Here is a 16194-nt window from a genome sequence, read left to right on the forward strand (position 1 = left end):
ACAAAGGGATTTAAGCCGATTTATTATCAACTATAATTCTGAATTTGTCTAACGAAAATATCTGAACTTCACAAAAATTATATGAGTAATTTGTAGCCTATAGTCTTTTTATAAGCATTGTCGTTCATTATAACATTGCTGCCAGTTACACTGCTGGGTGTGTGAGGGCGCGCCTCTGTATCATTACCGCGAGAGCGATTCGAAAGCTTACGGTCTGCCGTCTGCTCTCCATACTCCTCGCGGTACTTTTTGATGTCAAACTCCGACCAGTCTGCATAGCGCCACTTCAAGTCGAACACACCTATTGGAACGAGTAGTATATAGTAAATAGGGTCCTAGAACTGCGGTCCTGAAACTGCAGCCTCCGAATGTAGTATTGATTGGAACGTGTGACGTGCGTATTCGCTCCACGTCAGCTTCACGCTGGACGTTACTGACGTAATCAAAACGAGACAAGAACGACTTTTGACAATCTTTCAAAGGGAATATCATGGCAAAATCTCACCATGGGTATTCATCGACACCGAGAACACGACTTGCATTCGAAGGAGTATGATCTTGCCACAGAGAGCTAGGTATAACCGTCTTAAATATATAACTACATTGACTCATAATACTGAGATTGATATCCATTCTCACACTATTCTTGAGAAACGAGGCTTAAGTTAATTTAAATAAAGTAAAAGTAAAGTATAAAGTAATTATTTTGGATTAATATGCTCACCATACCTTTTTTTTGGTCATCTCTATTGTATTTTCTCACTTAACGTTAGTGTGTGTGCTTTTCGCCCAATACGACACAGACAGATACAAAATTAATGCGTCAAATATTGATTATAAATATTGGCTTACATAGCTTACATGCATATCTATATATTGAACTGTCATCACAGTCAGAAAATCAGTGTTGACAAAATAACCGTTTTTTTCATATAAGTTTTGGTGCATCTCTATTGTATTTTCTCACTTAACGTTAGTGTGTGTGCTTTTCGCCCAATACGACACAGACAGATACAAAATTAATGCGTCAAATATTGATTATAAATATTGGCTTACATAGCTTACATGCATATCTATATATTGAACTGTCATCACAGTCAGAAAATCAGTGTTGACAAAATAACCGTTTTTTTCATATAACGCATACATAAAATGCAGCAGCTGTTTTTCAGGTGTTGCTAGGTTCTAGTAGGAACTGCTTAAACTTAGGGAAATTATTTACAAATCAGTTATTTACAATTTGTGTGATGAAGTTGACATACTTATTTACAATTTGTGTGATGAAGTTGACATACCATAGTTGTGGTGGAAAATATAAGTGTATTTGTGATATATATATATATATATATATATATATATATATATTCTTTTGTCATATTTAAGGTTATTTGAGAACAGGTATGTAAATATGTTTTGGATTTGTTAAACATGTAAGTCTTTGTTAGCTGTAAGTCAAACAACATTGTTTTCACTTGGGTGGGTGATATTTCAGACTTGTGGTTTTATAGCAAATTAAAACTCCTTTTTGTTATGTTTTTCTTGTTCTGGAGGTAGTGGAGAAGGCCGAGAAGCCTGCTGCATTGGGAAATTGACTCCACATCATGTACCTCTGTGCCATTATGAGGTTCCCAAAGCTAGCTTTCATCTTTATGTTTGTGGGCTGCCTGGTGGTCTACCTCACCTACGTCAAACGTCATTATGATGACTCCAAACCACCAGTATCTGACCAGCTGCCCCAGCATAGGATGGATACCCATAAACAGTCGACCTCAGCTCAGGTGGTCCGTGAAAACTTCCAGTATGGTATTATGCTTGATGCTGGGAGCACTGGAACCCGGATTCACATTTTCAAATTTCAGATCGAGCCAAATGGTATGTTAAAATTAAGGTATTTGAGTCCACTTGTCCATTTCAGTCCACTTAAAGAAACACTGCAAATAAGACCGCATTTTCGGCCTGTTCAGCATAACAAAAGCTTGTTCATAACAATGACTTCAGAATTTTCTTCTGTAATTGTAGTCTGGTAACTTCAAATATGTACACTATATACAACAAACTAGCATGCAGTGTTATTATTATTATTAAATAAAACTTAAAAATTGTTTTTGTCAATTGATACAAGCTGAAATAAATTAAAATGTAAATGTTAGATGAAAAACTAAAATGACTAAAAAATATATAAAATAAATAAAAATAAAAAGCTAAATTGAAATATTAAAAAATAATAAAAAGGACAAAAGCACAAAAAATTACTATAATAGTTTATAAATAATAATAAAATAGCACTATGGTAAATTACTATGGTAATATTTCCCACCAAAATACATGAAGTCATTGGTAAATGGTAAAATTCATTGAAAAAAAATTTGTTAAACATTGTTTTTATAGTAGTTTCAATAAATATAGCTATAGTATTTTGGAGGAAATACTGTGGTAATTTTTTGTATTGGCTGGTTAGATCAATTTAACTATTTATAAAAAAACAAACTGTGGTATTTGAAAACTAGTAGCCAAAACATATTTTGACAGTTGTGGCTGTCATTAAAATACCGTAATGCTTACTCACCTAATTATTTATTAAGTTACCTTACTGCCAAATACCATAGTGTTACTATAGTAAAGCCATGGATATGTTGACTGTGTGGGCGTTATGCACAGATTTGAGGTTTACTGCCTAGTGCAGCACTGATCGTCTAATAGCTTAGCTATCGATTCAAATCCCAATTCTGAGCTAAATCAGTTAAGTGCTGCTTTAGCGTTTATTGTTAAACCTATGATTGTCATATTATAATTGTCATGTTATAATAGACAGCAAGTAGTCTATGCCATTAGGCACACTCTCTCATGCACACACATGCATGTACACATCATAGGTAAGCCTCATGGGTCAAAGGTCACACTGGAGAGTATGGTTGGTTTTTATCAGAGGCTGAAACATTTGTTTATATTGTTTATGTAAACTTTGGTATAAGCCATGAGAAGTCCTACTACTGCAATTAATGTTACGCATGAATGTACTGTTATATACACTACCTTTCAAAACTTTGTTTTTAAAAGATATTTTTAAAAAGAAGACTTTTCTGCTTGTCTTTGTGTATTAACAGAAGCTCCTAAATTAGCCCATGAGACTTTTAGAGCTATAAAACCTGGAATGTCTGCATATGCTGATGACCCAGAAAAGGTAACCAGTAAAATGTGATTAAGTTTTATAATTGTGAACCCATCACAGATGCCTCAGGTTTGTGATAGTATCTTTTCTGTCTGCAGTTTAATTATTATATTAATGTTGTTTTACAGAGTAAGGAGGGACTTTTGGAACTGTTAAAAGTTGCTAAAGATACTGTTCCTGAGAGATTATGGAGTTCTTCCCCTCTCATGCTCAGAGCCACGGCAGGGCTCAGACTGCTGCCTGGTGAGAAGGCCACAATTCTGCTGGACAAGGTCAGAGAACCATTAGTCGCCAAGCAAACATTCACTATATACCCTCTAACAGTTACATATGAATAGTACTTTCAGTTAACTAAATGCATACGATTACTAAGGTTTTAAGGCATCTGAAATGCATTCACATTTATTAATCTGTCAGAGGTTTTAATAGTACAACCCAATTTGGGAGGTGTTAAATGACACGGTAACATTAGAAATGCTGTGATGCAAAGTTCCAAAGCAACAGTAAACTGTAAAGGGTGGAGTAAAATCTATTATTTATTTATTTATATTCATTAAAGGTTTAGTAAGTATTATAGAAATGTGTTAAAGTTATAGAGAGGAGAGCTATGTCTTCAGGCATTTCATGTTCAGCCTGTCGACTTAGTATTTCCTAATTATGCCGCAGGTTTCAGTATCTGTAATGTCATGCCGTGTTAAATCTAAAGTCTCTTTGCCGTAGGTGAGGGAGGTGTTTAGCGAATCCTTGTTCCTGTATAGACCAGACAGTGTGTCAATCATGGATGGCACAGATGAAGGTACTGTGTCAGTTACTCCTTTCCCATATGTTAATAATGTCAGGTTCGTAATAAAAAGTGTATTTATTTTCAAATTGTAATAGATTATAACTTATAAATTGTAATAGATTGCATCTTTTAAGCACTGGCTGCCATATCTGCTCTGATTGAATTCTGAAAGGAGTAATCTATTCCACTTGTCACTTTTTAGCATGTAATGCATTTAACAACACAGCTCTTTGATTACTTATTTTGACAGTCAGATTATATGAATAATTATTCTAAAAAAATTAAATATTTTTCAGAATAATAATAGAATATTAACACTTTCATTTTAAGTCCAACTTGAAAATCAAGACTAAACAACCTTAATAATATATATTTGTAACATTAATATATTGGCCATGAAGTCAAAAAATTTGACTTTACGGTTTCAGCTAACAAACCAAATAAGCTTTGAGCGGCAGCACATTTTAAAGTTATTGTTTTAATATTCGGAAACCTGAGGAAGCACATCCTGAAAGTTCAAACAGATGACAATGTATTATAAATGTTGGAATGGCAACTAACTGAAATATAACTACTAAAATTACAAAATCTCATAATAATAAAAATAAATACATTTAAAGCTAAATTTAAATATAAAAATATATATATTATAAAAAGGACAAAAGTACGTAAAAAATTACTAAAACTAAACTTAAAATGAAAATATGAAAATAAAAGCTCATTCAAAATGTTTTTAAATACTTTAATATGAATAATACTAAAATAGTACTGTGGAGTGGTAAATATATTTACCACCAAAGTACCATTGTTACTAAAGATGGTAAAATCCTTAAAAAAAAAAAAAAGATCTCATATTTATAATTTAATATGACTTTGTAGTATGGGCTGGCTAGAGTAGCATTTTAACTTTTTAGGGTTTATATTCGGAAACCTGAGGAAGCACATCCTGAATGTTCAAAACAGATGACAGTGCTTCTCATTTCCATGATTGTAATGTTGCAGTGATTGGCTGTGCTATGATCCATGCAGAAATCTGTCCACCATGAATGTGAAACCAGCAGATGTTACTGTACATCTATAGCTCGTCAAAAGCCTCTGGTCACTGCGTTTGCACTTCTGGCAGAAAGATATAAATTGTAAATTGAAATTTTCTTCAGTAATAGCTTGAGCTGTGTGTATTTTAACGATAGATAATGTGTATATGTATATATAATCCAATCCTTTAAAATAGTTCACACAAGTAATAATGAGCCCAGGGGATAATGTCCCGTGTGCACTATAATCTCAGCAAACAGATTAGCACCCATTAATTTGCTATGCAGTAAATTCCTTTTTAAAGATACAAAAACTAGTGTTTAGCAAAAGCCAAGTTGATAGTACTTTTTTGTTGATATACAAGTTGTTTTTGGGCTTAATGGGCAGCAATTTGTATTTGAGATTTTGTTGTAAAATGAATGCTTAAACTCTGCAGGTCCCATAACCGGATAATATGAGTCTCATTATCAGTGTCTCTGTATCAGTGGACGCACAAGCTTACCCAACCAGATTAGTCCATCACAGCAAATCATACAGACTTATTGTTAATGCTGTGCCTAAGTGGTATATGTGAGCGAGATAGCAGGGATGGGAGTTTATAGACACTAAGTGAGTTTGGTTATTTCTGAGGGCTAAAGCCCCATACTTTGTTAAGAAGTAACCTACATTCAAAACAAACATACAGTTTATAAGAGTTTTAGCATAAAGATCCAATGATGCACTCACTCGGAGAGTCTTTGTGATCCGGCCGGACCTTGACTTTATGTTAAAGGGGTCATATGATGCTTTTTTAAAGATCATTATTTTGTGTATTTGGTGTAACAGAATATGTTGACATGCTTTAATGTTCAAAAAACACATTATTTTTCAAATACTGTACATTATTGTAGGACCTATATGCCCCGCCTCTCTCAAACGCTTCGTTTTCTACAAAGTCCCTCCTTCAGACAAGTGCAGTCTGCTCTGATTGGCCAGCTGAACCAGTGCATTGTGATTGGCCGAACACAGCAAGCACTCGTCGGAAATGTAACGCCCCTTACCATAATCGCGAGCTTCATCTTTCAAAATAAATGTAAAGACAGAGCCCGAAAGGGAAACAGAGTCGCGTGACAGACACAGTGATGAAGCTCTTATGTATTTGCAGTACACAAGCCGCGATTACGAAAGCTGACTCCACTGTGATGTGACCCCGTCTCTCTCTCTCTCTCTCACACACACACACACGCGAGCGCGCACGCGCGCACACACACACACACACACACACGATGCGCAAAACTCCGCATTTGAACAGTCAATAGCAAATACTTAAACTAATAACAAAACAGTAGCTGATTCAGAAGCACCAGATTGTCATAGCAAAATCAGAATTACCTCCTCTCCTAGGTTCACGAAACGGTCGTCCATAAAATGCATTGCTGTTCTGTTGTAAGTAATCTTAAAGATTCCTAAATGCATCTACTTTCGGAAGGCCAAATAAAGTGCTTTTGCTTTCGCCTAGAAACACACAGCGTCTCCCTGACATGCTGCTTCAACACTAACTGCGGTTACTGAAACCACGCCTTCTTTCTTTGCGTGCACATTTGGGCAGCATTATGCAAATATTTCCACATAGTGAGGTAGATATGTGGGGGCGTGTTAGAACGAGCCGTTTTAGGGGGGCGTGGCAGAGTCTTAACTTTGATAAAGAATATCTCTTTGGTTTTGAGACTTTAGTCTTTGCAACTTCAGGGATCTTATCTATGCACAATCAGCTTGTAACACTCCAAAGAGAAAGGAAAACTTGAAATCGCATCATATGACCCCTTTAATGCTAAACTCTCTAAATTCACCAGCATATGTTGTACACTCCTGTTCAAACGTTTTGGTCAGATTTGTTTTTTTTAAATTAATTAATACTTTTATTCAGCGAGAATTCATTACATTAATCAAAGGTGACAGCAAAGACATTTATAATGTTAATAAAGGTTTCTATTTGAAATAGATGCTTTTATTCATCAAAGAATTTTGAAAAAAATATGTATCATGGTGTCCACTTAAATAATAGGCAGCGCAATTGTTTTCAGCATTGATAATAATAAAAAAATTTCCTTTAGCAGCAAATCAGCATATTAGAATGATTTCTGAAGGAACATGTGACACTGAAGACTGGATTAAAATGGCTTCTAAAAATTCAGCTTTGCCCTCACAGCAATTTTACAGTGTTTTTGATCAAATTAATTGCAGCCTTGTTGCAAAAACATTAAAAAATCTTACCGACCCCAAACTTTGGAATGGTATTATAGCTTAGATTTGTTATACTTTAAAGGTCTCATTTGATGATTTTTTTTTAAATACCTGAGGTACACTGATAATGTCGGTCATAATTTAGTTCATGACCCTTAAAATTAAAGTCTGTTTTTAAGCTACTGTGCCTTTAAGATGTTTATGTAAATTGTCTTTTCACATATAAAATGAGTGCTTTGCTATCAGGTCTTTAACTTCCCCATCCTTAAATGACAACCTTTTTGCAAAGCCTGCATTCTAGTCTTAAAGATTCAGAAAACAGTGTTCTGAAATGTGCCACACAAACTCTTACGGTCAGACTGAAATGTTGAAGAATCTTGTTAAAAAAAAAAAGTCAGCTGCTAGTTTCAGAGGTTGGGACATTTTGTACACATAAATGTGTAAATGTGGGCAGTAAAGTTTTAACAAACTAAATTCATCTGCCTGACATGAAAACATTTCACAAGTTCAGAACGAGATGTTTTTTTGCAGCTTAGCTTCAGTAGATGTTCTTTTTGGGCTGGGATGAAGTTTTGTGATGTGAAAATATTACAATTTTTATAGTACATTGGACTCTTATCTAAAAAGTTCAAGGAAAATTTGACTCCTCAATGACCTTTATTTATACATGTGTCAATTGTGGTATGCACAGGGTTTCCGCAGGTCTATAAAAATCTTAAATTTAGTTGTATCAAATTTAAGGCCATAAAAAGTCTTAAACGGTACAAGAAAGTCATAATTATGATTTCAAGTTTGGGTACGGAAAGACAAGAATTGCGATATTGCTTAAATGTGACGATTAAACTTCAAAAAGCTATAATTTCATTGAATAAATATGATCGCTGCATGTTTCAAAGTCAACTGCTGCGCTGCTTTGTGTTCAGTGTTACCGGGGAATCCGCTACATTCTGCCACTCCAGCCTCCTGCTGGCAGAGAATGAATTTACATTTTCAATAAGCCCATCTACTGTTTTTGCTCAGACCAATGTGAAAATTAATCAAACCATGTTTTTACGTTGCAAAAACGCAGATTTGTAAATGTGAACCGATGGATCATCAAATCTAAACAATTAAGACACTAAGATATATATTTATGTGTTATTTAATTAGTATAATAATTGATTGATAATTGTTTAAATTAATATAAGAATTGATCATTTTGACTCACCCCTTTTCTTAAAAATTGTTTAAAGGCTGAAATGTGAAGTTTATCATTTTATAAAGCCTTTTGTTTTCGTAAAAACCTGTATTTGAACTGTAAGTCATACTTTTATAGTAATTTTACAGTTTAATATGTTAGCATAGACATTGCCCTACCCCACTCATATGATATTAATTTGATTGGTACAGGTCTTAAAAAGTCTTAAATTTGATTTAAAAAATCCTGCATATACCCTGTATGCAGAATTCTTGTACTAACAATTAATGCACATTTGTATTTACACAGGCATGTCAGCTTGGATTACCATCAACTTTTTATTAGGTAAGAATTTTAGTAGTCACATTATTTTTCATGACATAAGTGACAGAACAATGACAGATTAATTTGGATACAAATTTATTACCCTGCCCTCATGCAATTTTTTTGTTTGTTTTCTTTACTTTTACTTGAAAATGTTTGGTTTGATCTTAATATAATTATTTAAAGTCTCTCTCTCTCACAGGTGGTCTTCATGGTTCTGAGACTCCTACAGTAGGCATGCTGGATTTAGGAGGGGGCTCGACCCAGATCACACTTGCTCTACAGGATGAAGTGAGTCATGTACATGCATAAATATGCACATATAGCTGTAACCCCTCACTAATGAAGCCATGTCACTCCTAACAAACTACCGTGATGGTCTCCCGTCCTATGCATTAATCCGCAAATGTCCTGCTAATCTGATAGGCCTAGTAAATAAAGGTTGTTGTACATTGGGCTGGGAGAGTTAGAGTGAATCTTGCTCTTGAACTAGGTCAGGTCTTGTACAGGGGATTGAGGACCAATTTATCATGTCATTACACAGTTTCTCCGAGAGCTTTAGTTCCAAACATGAGCTCAGATGAGAACTGCTCTGCCGATTGTAGCATAGTTATAGTTGCTGACAGATATTGTGTTAAATATATAGTCTGGACAAGAAACATGCTGAAGCAGGCGGTGATGAGATTAGTACTAGAATAGTAATATTTGTCATTCTACCAAATTTCTACTTAAGAAGAGAAGAAAGCAACCTGTAATGCATTAATATTTGATTGTTTGTGTTTTGTTCCTGTGCAGAAAACCATCCAGACCTTACCCATTGATTATGTGACATCGTTTCAGATGTTCAACATCAGTCACGCTCTCTACTCACACAGGTAAAGTGGGCGGGGCCTAGGTTGGCATCAGAATGTGTGGCAAATCATGTAATAAATAAAGCATTATTAAACGGTTTAATTTCTGAATACTGATCTGATACTGAGACTTCTGGTGTGCGATATTGTTTTAAGAATGTGCAAGCATTATTAAGAATGTCACTCACTTTGCAAAAAACAAACAAAAATACGTCCTAAAGCATCATGCAGCCATCAGGCTAGACTGATGGGCAAACTTGGCCCTTCCAGGCCACTTTCCTGCAGAGATTTGGTCCAACCCTGATAAAAAACTTGGCCCAGGCCACTTTCCTGCAGAGATTTGGTCCAACCCTGATAAAACTCACCTGCCTGTAGCCTTCTAGTAGTCTTGAAGACAATGATTAGCTGGTTCAGGTGTGTTTGATTAGTGTTGGAGCTAAACTCTGAAGGAAAGTGACCTGGAAGGGCCAAGTTTGCCCACCCCTGCTCTAGAAGTAGGGTCAAACCTCTGGCCCATGTTTGACACCCCCACCTGTTGGTTCCTGTGCTTGGTCAGGGGCGTCCAGGGCTTTCTAGGTTATGTGAGCTCAGTGTTTAGTGCGGGAAGCACAAGTGTTTATGAGGCAGTGTGTGTTCGCTTCGACCCGCCTCGCTCTCCTGATTAGAGCATAATCACACAAGCCTCCAATTACAATCCCATCGCAGGACTCATCTCCAGATTACTAGAATTACTAGTTATTCATGGAGGGAGATTTGACACAACAAACCCTCCAGCAGGGACAAACCAAGCAAAGTCTGTACTCATTGACATTTACTCTATTAAACATTTAATAAAATAAAAATAAATAATAATAATAATAATAATTGTTTTGTATGTTCATCCCATTAATGTGTCTTCTCTTTCTCTGTAGTTACCTTGGCCTGGGGTTGATGTCAACCAGACTTGCTGTGTTGGGAGGGTTTGAAGGACAGCCTTGTATGTGGTCTACAATCTCTCTTCATCTTTGGCTTTTAAAGACCTCATTCGCTCAATAAATAAGCCATTATCTAATCTCTTAATAGCGCACTGAAGATTAATTCCTTGGTGGCCAGCTGTTGCACTGATTTAGCTGAGGCCAGAGAGAAAAACTGCCATCAGTGCAATAGCTTCCACCTGCAGTTTACTACTCAGATTTACATTTAGTACACTACAGATGTAATCAGATTTCTTTGTTTATAGTTTTGTCCATTGTGTAAGTGTATCCCGTTTCTCTCTGAGTGGGCTCTAAGGTTATTATGAGCAAAGACATTCATGTGTTTGTGTAAACTTGTTTTTATGTTTGACCACCAGGTGGCACTATAGAGCTCATGTTTGGATTTGTCCTCAGTAGTGTCACAGTTACCCCACATAGTGGCAGTAAAATTTTTGTGATATGCATAAATAGATAATTTGGTTGCTCTTTGTGTGTGTTTATTTTCAGTAGCAGGACCCCAAGAGCTGGTTAGTCCATGTCTCGCCCCAGATTACTCTGGACAGTGGGAGCATGCTGAAGTACTCTACACTGTTAAAGGGCAGAAAGCAGGTATGAAAAACGCTGTCTGCCTGGGTTAGGTTTTTGTATGTTCATTTTTATGTACATTCAGTTTTACTCCCCAGAATTTTATCATTATAATATGATATTTTATTTTAAAAAGTATAAAGTAATATATATTTAGTGGTGCTTTCTAAGGTACATAATATTTACAATAATAATAATTATTAAATAATAATAATAATGTAACTTGTAACTTTATTTTATTTGTTAATTACAATACATTTTGTGTCAATCATCCAGCTTAAAGTAAACAGCATCACTTGTATGTTTGCTCTCTTTTAGGGGAGCCCATCTATGAGACTTGCCTTACAAAAGTGGAAAAGATGATCTACAAACGTGTGAGAAAAATCGAGGGAGTGAAAGACATGGACTTCTACGCATTCTCCTACTACTACGACAGGGCTGTGGATCTGGGCCTCATTGGTATGAGATTAGTTTGATTGCTGTCATTTGATTTCATTCAAACATTGTTTTTCAGATTTAAGTGAAACAAATAATGAGGAGACTTTTTTTATTTTATTTTTTTTATTTTACTAAATTACAAACACTTTCTGTGTCTCTGACTCAGATGAAAGCACAGGGGGGACTGTCAGAGTCAGTGATTACATTGAAGGTGCCAAGAAAGGTAAGTGTGTTTTTGTAATTGAATGTAGTTGTATTTGTCTGATTTTATTGTGTCAGTATCTGACAAATGTCAGCAAATTTTTTTTAGAAAGAAATCTTTAATTTAGAAAAGATGCATAAATTGATCAAGACCGTCAATAAAAACCTTTACATTGTTACAAAAGATATATAAGATGATTATATTTCAAATAAATGCTGTTCTTCAGAACTTTCCATTCATCAAGGAATCCTGAAAAAAATTATCACGCTTTCCACAAAAATATTAATAAGCACAAATGTTTTCAAGATTATTAATGATAATAAATGTTTCTTGAGCACCAAATCGGAATGGAATGAATGTCATGGAAATAAGTTACATTAAATAAATCCTAGTATAAGAATGTTCTTAATTAGTTCATTAGTTTTTTAATAAATTTCAAATCTAGGTATGATCAGGTTGTTTTTAATAGGTGCCATTAAGAGCATTAAACACTTACACATAGGAATATATTAAAAGGTGAACCACCATTATTATGCCTTCCTTGTCAAACTACAATGATTGTTAAACATTTTTATTGCACTGTACTGTTTTTAATGTAAATGGGCAACAATTTTATAAAGATAGGTGATTAACTGATGTATTTAAAAAAGTATCACTTTAATGTATTTTTGATTTTTTTCTAGTATTACCCTTAAATATCTTATATAGCTTCTAGTTAATTGTATGACTATTGTTATTTATTCTGTTTTCGCCATGAAAATAGCCTTGCTGCTGACATGACGTTAAATAAATAAATAAATAAATAAATGAGCACCACATTTCTGAAGGATCATGTGGCATGTAAAATATTAAAAGGGTCCTAATATGCCTTTTCACTTTTTCAACTTTAGTTAGTCTGTAATGTTGCTGTTTGAGCATAAAAAAGATCTGCAAAGTTACAAAGCTCAAAGTCCACTTCAAAAGGAGATATTTTATTTAACAGAAATCACCTGTCACAAACTACAACGAACAACTCGTTTGGACTACAACGCATATTTTCCGGGATTTGTGATATCACAAATATCGACGAATGGGATGAGACTTGGTTGAGCTGCACTAGAGAAGGCAACAAGTGTTATCACTATGTCGGAGACGCTAGCTTTCCCAAGGCAGACAAACTTAGAGTGGTTACAATCATTGTAATAATGTACAATATGTGAAAAATAATGTGTTTTTGAACAACCTAGTATGAGAGCCTGTTCTCGTACACCCCCAAAACAAAATCAAGACTTTGTAAAAGAGCATAATAGTACCCCTTTAAAATAGAAAACAGTTAAATAATATTTCACAATATTACTGTTTTAACTATATTTTTGATTAAATAAATGCAGCGTTGGAGAGCATAAGAGATTTCTTTCTAAATAAATAAATGTATAAAACTTACTGTGGGAGAAATAACATGTCATGGTGCCATTATTGCTATAATGTTAGATGCTCAAATGTAAATGTGTACCTTGAATGCAGTCACTTTGGAAAAAAACATCTGCCAAATGCATAAATGTAATGTAAATGTACATTTTAAAAATAATCCACTCCGTTTACTTTTTAATTTAAACAGTTTAATTAAAAAAAAAATTATTAACTCTCTTCTGCTCCAGTGTGCAATAACATGTCAGCCGGAGGGATAAAGGAGTCTCCGTTCCTGTGTTTGGATCTGACTTACATCTCCGTACTTCTTCAGGAGCTTGACTTCCCGCCTGACAAAGAGCTGAAGGTGTGCTACTCTTGATTTATGATTCCTGACTTACTGTGCGTTCACACCGCCGCCGTCGAGAGCGTCAAAAATCGCTCTGGCCGCCCTGCCAACAACGCTGTAGAAAGATTCGTGGACGCTCTGACGTAGATCGAATGCTTATCTTGTATTTAAAGGGGACGCAAAGCAAACACGCTTGTTGATCTTGTGCAGACTGACCACAAGGAGGGTAACATTATAACCACCTTGGTCCACGCATAATTTTTTTATTTTATTTATGTCCTATTTTTTATAGATTTATGTCCTATTCCCAATAATCACGTCATAGATTATTGGGAAACCCGCCACAGCAATAATCAACCTCTCCTCCATTTTGCTTGGGAACTAATGTGGTCGGAACCAAAGTTTACAGGACTGCGTTCTCTGGAATCCTCTCAAGCGGTGGACTTCTATGTTCCGATTGGTTGCCGCCAGATGCCGCCGAACCGCGTCATAGCTCATTACCATAAAGTTGACCTGATTTCAACTCTCCTCGACGCCCTCAACGTCCAAGTCGCGCCGCGCCGCTGCTCGACGCCGGCCCACATTGAAAATGAATGACTTCCGGCCACTTTGACGCTCTCGACGGCGGCGGTGTGAACGCACAGTTAATAGGACTGTGAAATAGTTAGTGTGTGGAGACTTTTGGACCCAGACAGTTAACTACAGCAGTATGTGATTTATCTGTAATATTTTGAAGAACAAATGTCAGGGGTGATGCTGTGATTTTGTTTAACCCTATCAATCTGTTTAAATTTCAGCTGGCAAGACAAATAAATAACGTGGAGACTAGCTGGGCCCTCGGTGCCACTTTCTATTGCATAGAGTCACTCCATAAACATGGAACGTGCTGAAAACATAAGACACTCGCAACATTTGAACCGCTCCACAACCTAGTAAAGCACTAACTGATTTTAATGCTCTGGGAAAAATATCAACATTGATTGTATTTGCCATTTTGTCATTGAATTTATTCCAAATGTGAGTTTTTATACATACCTCTGACTTTCTGGATGGTTCTGTTTTCTTACTAGTATGTTAAGCTATGTGTGAAGGTTAAATGTATGTACTGGTTTGGATGTTTACAGCATGTCAGAATCATATTAGTCCGGGTTAATTATATAAAACTGATCAAAAACACGTGATTGCCTCAAGCTTGTAACAAGAAGTTATTTCATTTTTATTTTAGATTTAATTACTTTGTAGCTTGTATATTGATTTAATATATTACATACAGTATGTTTAAACAAATCATGTACTTAGTATTAAATATTATCTGCTCTCAGAGGGAAGAAAAACAGACCAGAGCTGTTACTGTCATGTCCATGTACTTTTTTTGTTTAGTTATAAACTTGCTGTTTAATGTGCCCATTATTAGACGTAGGAAATATGTTTATATAAAATGCCATATAAATACAATCTGAGAATGTTGAAAATTTTGCTCTGTGAGAAGTATTGAGAAAGTGCAATTGCACATAAAGTTCACAAGAAGATCATAAAGTGAGACAGCAGTATGTGGTCTGTCTTGTGTTTGCTCCCATCACGTCTTTCACCTGTTCAGACATGCTGCTGTTCTTTCTTGGTACCAGCAGGTGTCACAACACTAAAGCCTGCACACTGGCAGCCCAAATGTCACAATATATTACTCCGTGTTACTCACAGGATGTCGATTAAGTTTTTTTTTTTATTTATTTATTTATTTTTTGAAAAAGTGATTTATTTTCAAATCCATATAGAATTTACAATATGATTTTCCTTTTCCTCGTTTGTGGACCTGAAGTAACATATCTAGCTCTGGGAAGCATAAAAAACAAATGATGGGAATCTCAGTGTAGCAATGGAAGCCATTGTCCATATTGAAAAGAGTACATTGTAAAGTGTATATTGAGAAAAAAAAAAGTATATTGAAAAGATGTATTTTGCCTGAGAGCACAGCAATTCCTCTCTAAACCCATGAAATAATTGCATTGCATTAAGATAACACTTGAATGATTCATTAATTTTTAAATGTACAAATATTAACTGTAATCACTCAATATGAGGTCATAAAAAATATATATTTTATTTAAAGCCACCTTTCAAGACACTCAAGGGTACTTTGCATAATATAAAATAATTTAATAATAATTGTTTTAAATGTTTAAAAATAGATGGAAATCAAGCATGGCTTGTCACTGCTGCCACTGCATGTAAACTACTCATAAATAAATATATTAATTACTAAATATACATACCTTCAGAATTCACTTTCTAAATCAGACTCCTCCCACTTTAAATGTTTGCTTGAAGGCTCGTTCCATATACGGCCAGATTCTGGATCTAAATCAATCCGAAACTGTCGCTATCAATAAAAAGTCTGTATATAAATGGAATCTCGGCTCTTCTGAAACGTAAGGAAATGGGTAAATCTTTACAAGTCATCTTTACTAGAGTTGAAAGAGGCAGTGCTAAACTATTATATAATAGTTGCTTGCTAGCCAAAGCTGTTTATACAGTAAAACAGCGATTTCGGTCTAACTGCGGCCACGGGATTCATTTGTAACAACCTGTAGCTAGTTAGCGTTGCAAAGATGATTGACATCTCACGCAGCCAATGAAGACGCAATTGCGAAAGCGTCACTGGCCAATAAACAGATAATCTGTAAAGCCCCGCCCACTTTCTCTCCAGTTGACACATAGGGG

General features: G+C 35.3%; 1 protein-coding gene across 3 annotated transcripts; it reads left to right on the forward strand.

Moving 5' to 3' along the window:
* The first annotated feature begins 186 nt into the window (after positions 1 to 186).
* Positions 187 to 15176, forward strand: LOC107717107 (ectonucleoside triphosphate diphosphohydrolase 6-like). Of its 3 annotated transcripts, none has more exons than XM_016523766.1 (14): positions 187 to 575; positions 1555 to 1872; positions 3105 to 3181; positions 3298 to 3441; positions 3890 to 3965; positions 8698 to 8733; positions 8915 to 9003; positions 9508 to 9587; positions 10475 to 10539; positions 11024 to 11125; positions 11420 to 11560; positions 11706 to 11762; positions 13379 to 13494; positions 14274 to 15176. In XM_016523766.1, the coding sequence occupies exons 2-14, from the start codon at positions 1602 to 1604 to the stop codon at positions 14364 to 14366; spliced, it is 1347 nt and encodes a 448-aa protein (XP_016379252.1). In that variant the 5' UTR covers positions 187 to 575; positions 1555 to 1601; the 3' UTR covers positions 14367 to 15176. The 3 variants fall into 3 exon arrangements, with proteins under 3 accessions (XP_016379252.1, XP_016379251.1, XP_016379254.1); XM_016523765.1 differs by having other exon boundaries at positions 188 to 575; positions 1551 to 1872; XM_016523768.1 differs by having other exon boundaries at positions 188 to 575; positions 1551 to 1872; positions 11027 to 11125.
* Positions 15177 to 16194: the final 1018 nt, after the last annotated feature.

Source organism: Sinocyclocheilus rhinocerous, unplaced genomic scaffold, assembly GCF_001515625.1.
Source record: "Sinocyclocheilus rhinocerous isolate Xijiao unplaced genomic scaffold, SAMN03320098_v1.1 scaffold119, whole genome shotgun sequence".
Lineage (NCBI taxonomy): Eukaryota > Metazoa > Chordata > Actinopteri > Cypriniformes > Cyprinidae > Sinocyclocheilus > Sinocyclocheilus rhinocerous.

Bases quoted from the DNA above. Each gene is read 5' to 3' on its own strand.
- LOC107717107 (XM_016523766.1), top strand. From the start codon at position 1,602: ATGTACCTCTGTGCCATTATGAGGTTCCCAAAGCTAGCTTTCATCTTT. The intron at 3,966-8,697 runs GTACTGTGTCAG...GTATTTACACAG, and splicing joins CATGGATGGCACAGATGAAG to GCATGTCAGCTTGGATTACC. The intron at 11,561-11,705 runs GTATGAGATTAG...TCTCTGACTCAG, and splicing joins TGTGGATCTGGGCCTCATTG to ATGAAAGCACAGGGGGGACT.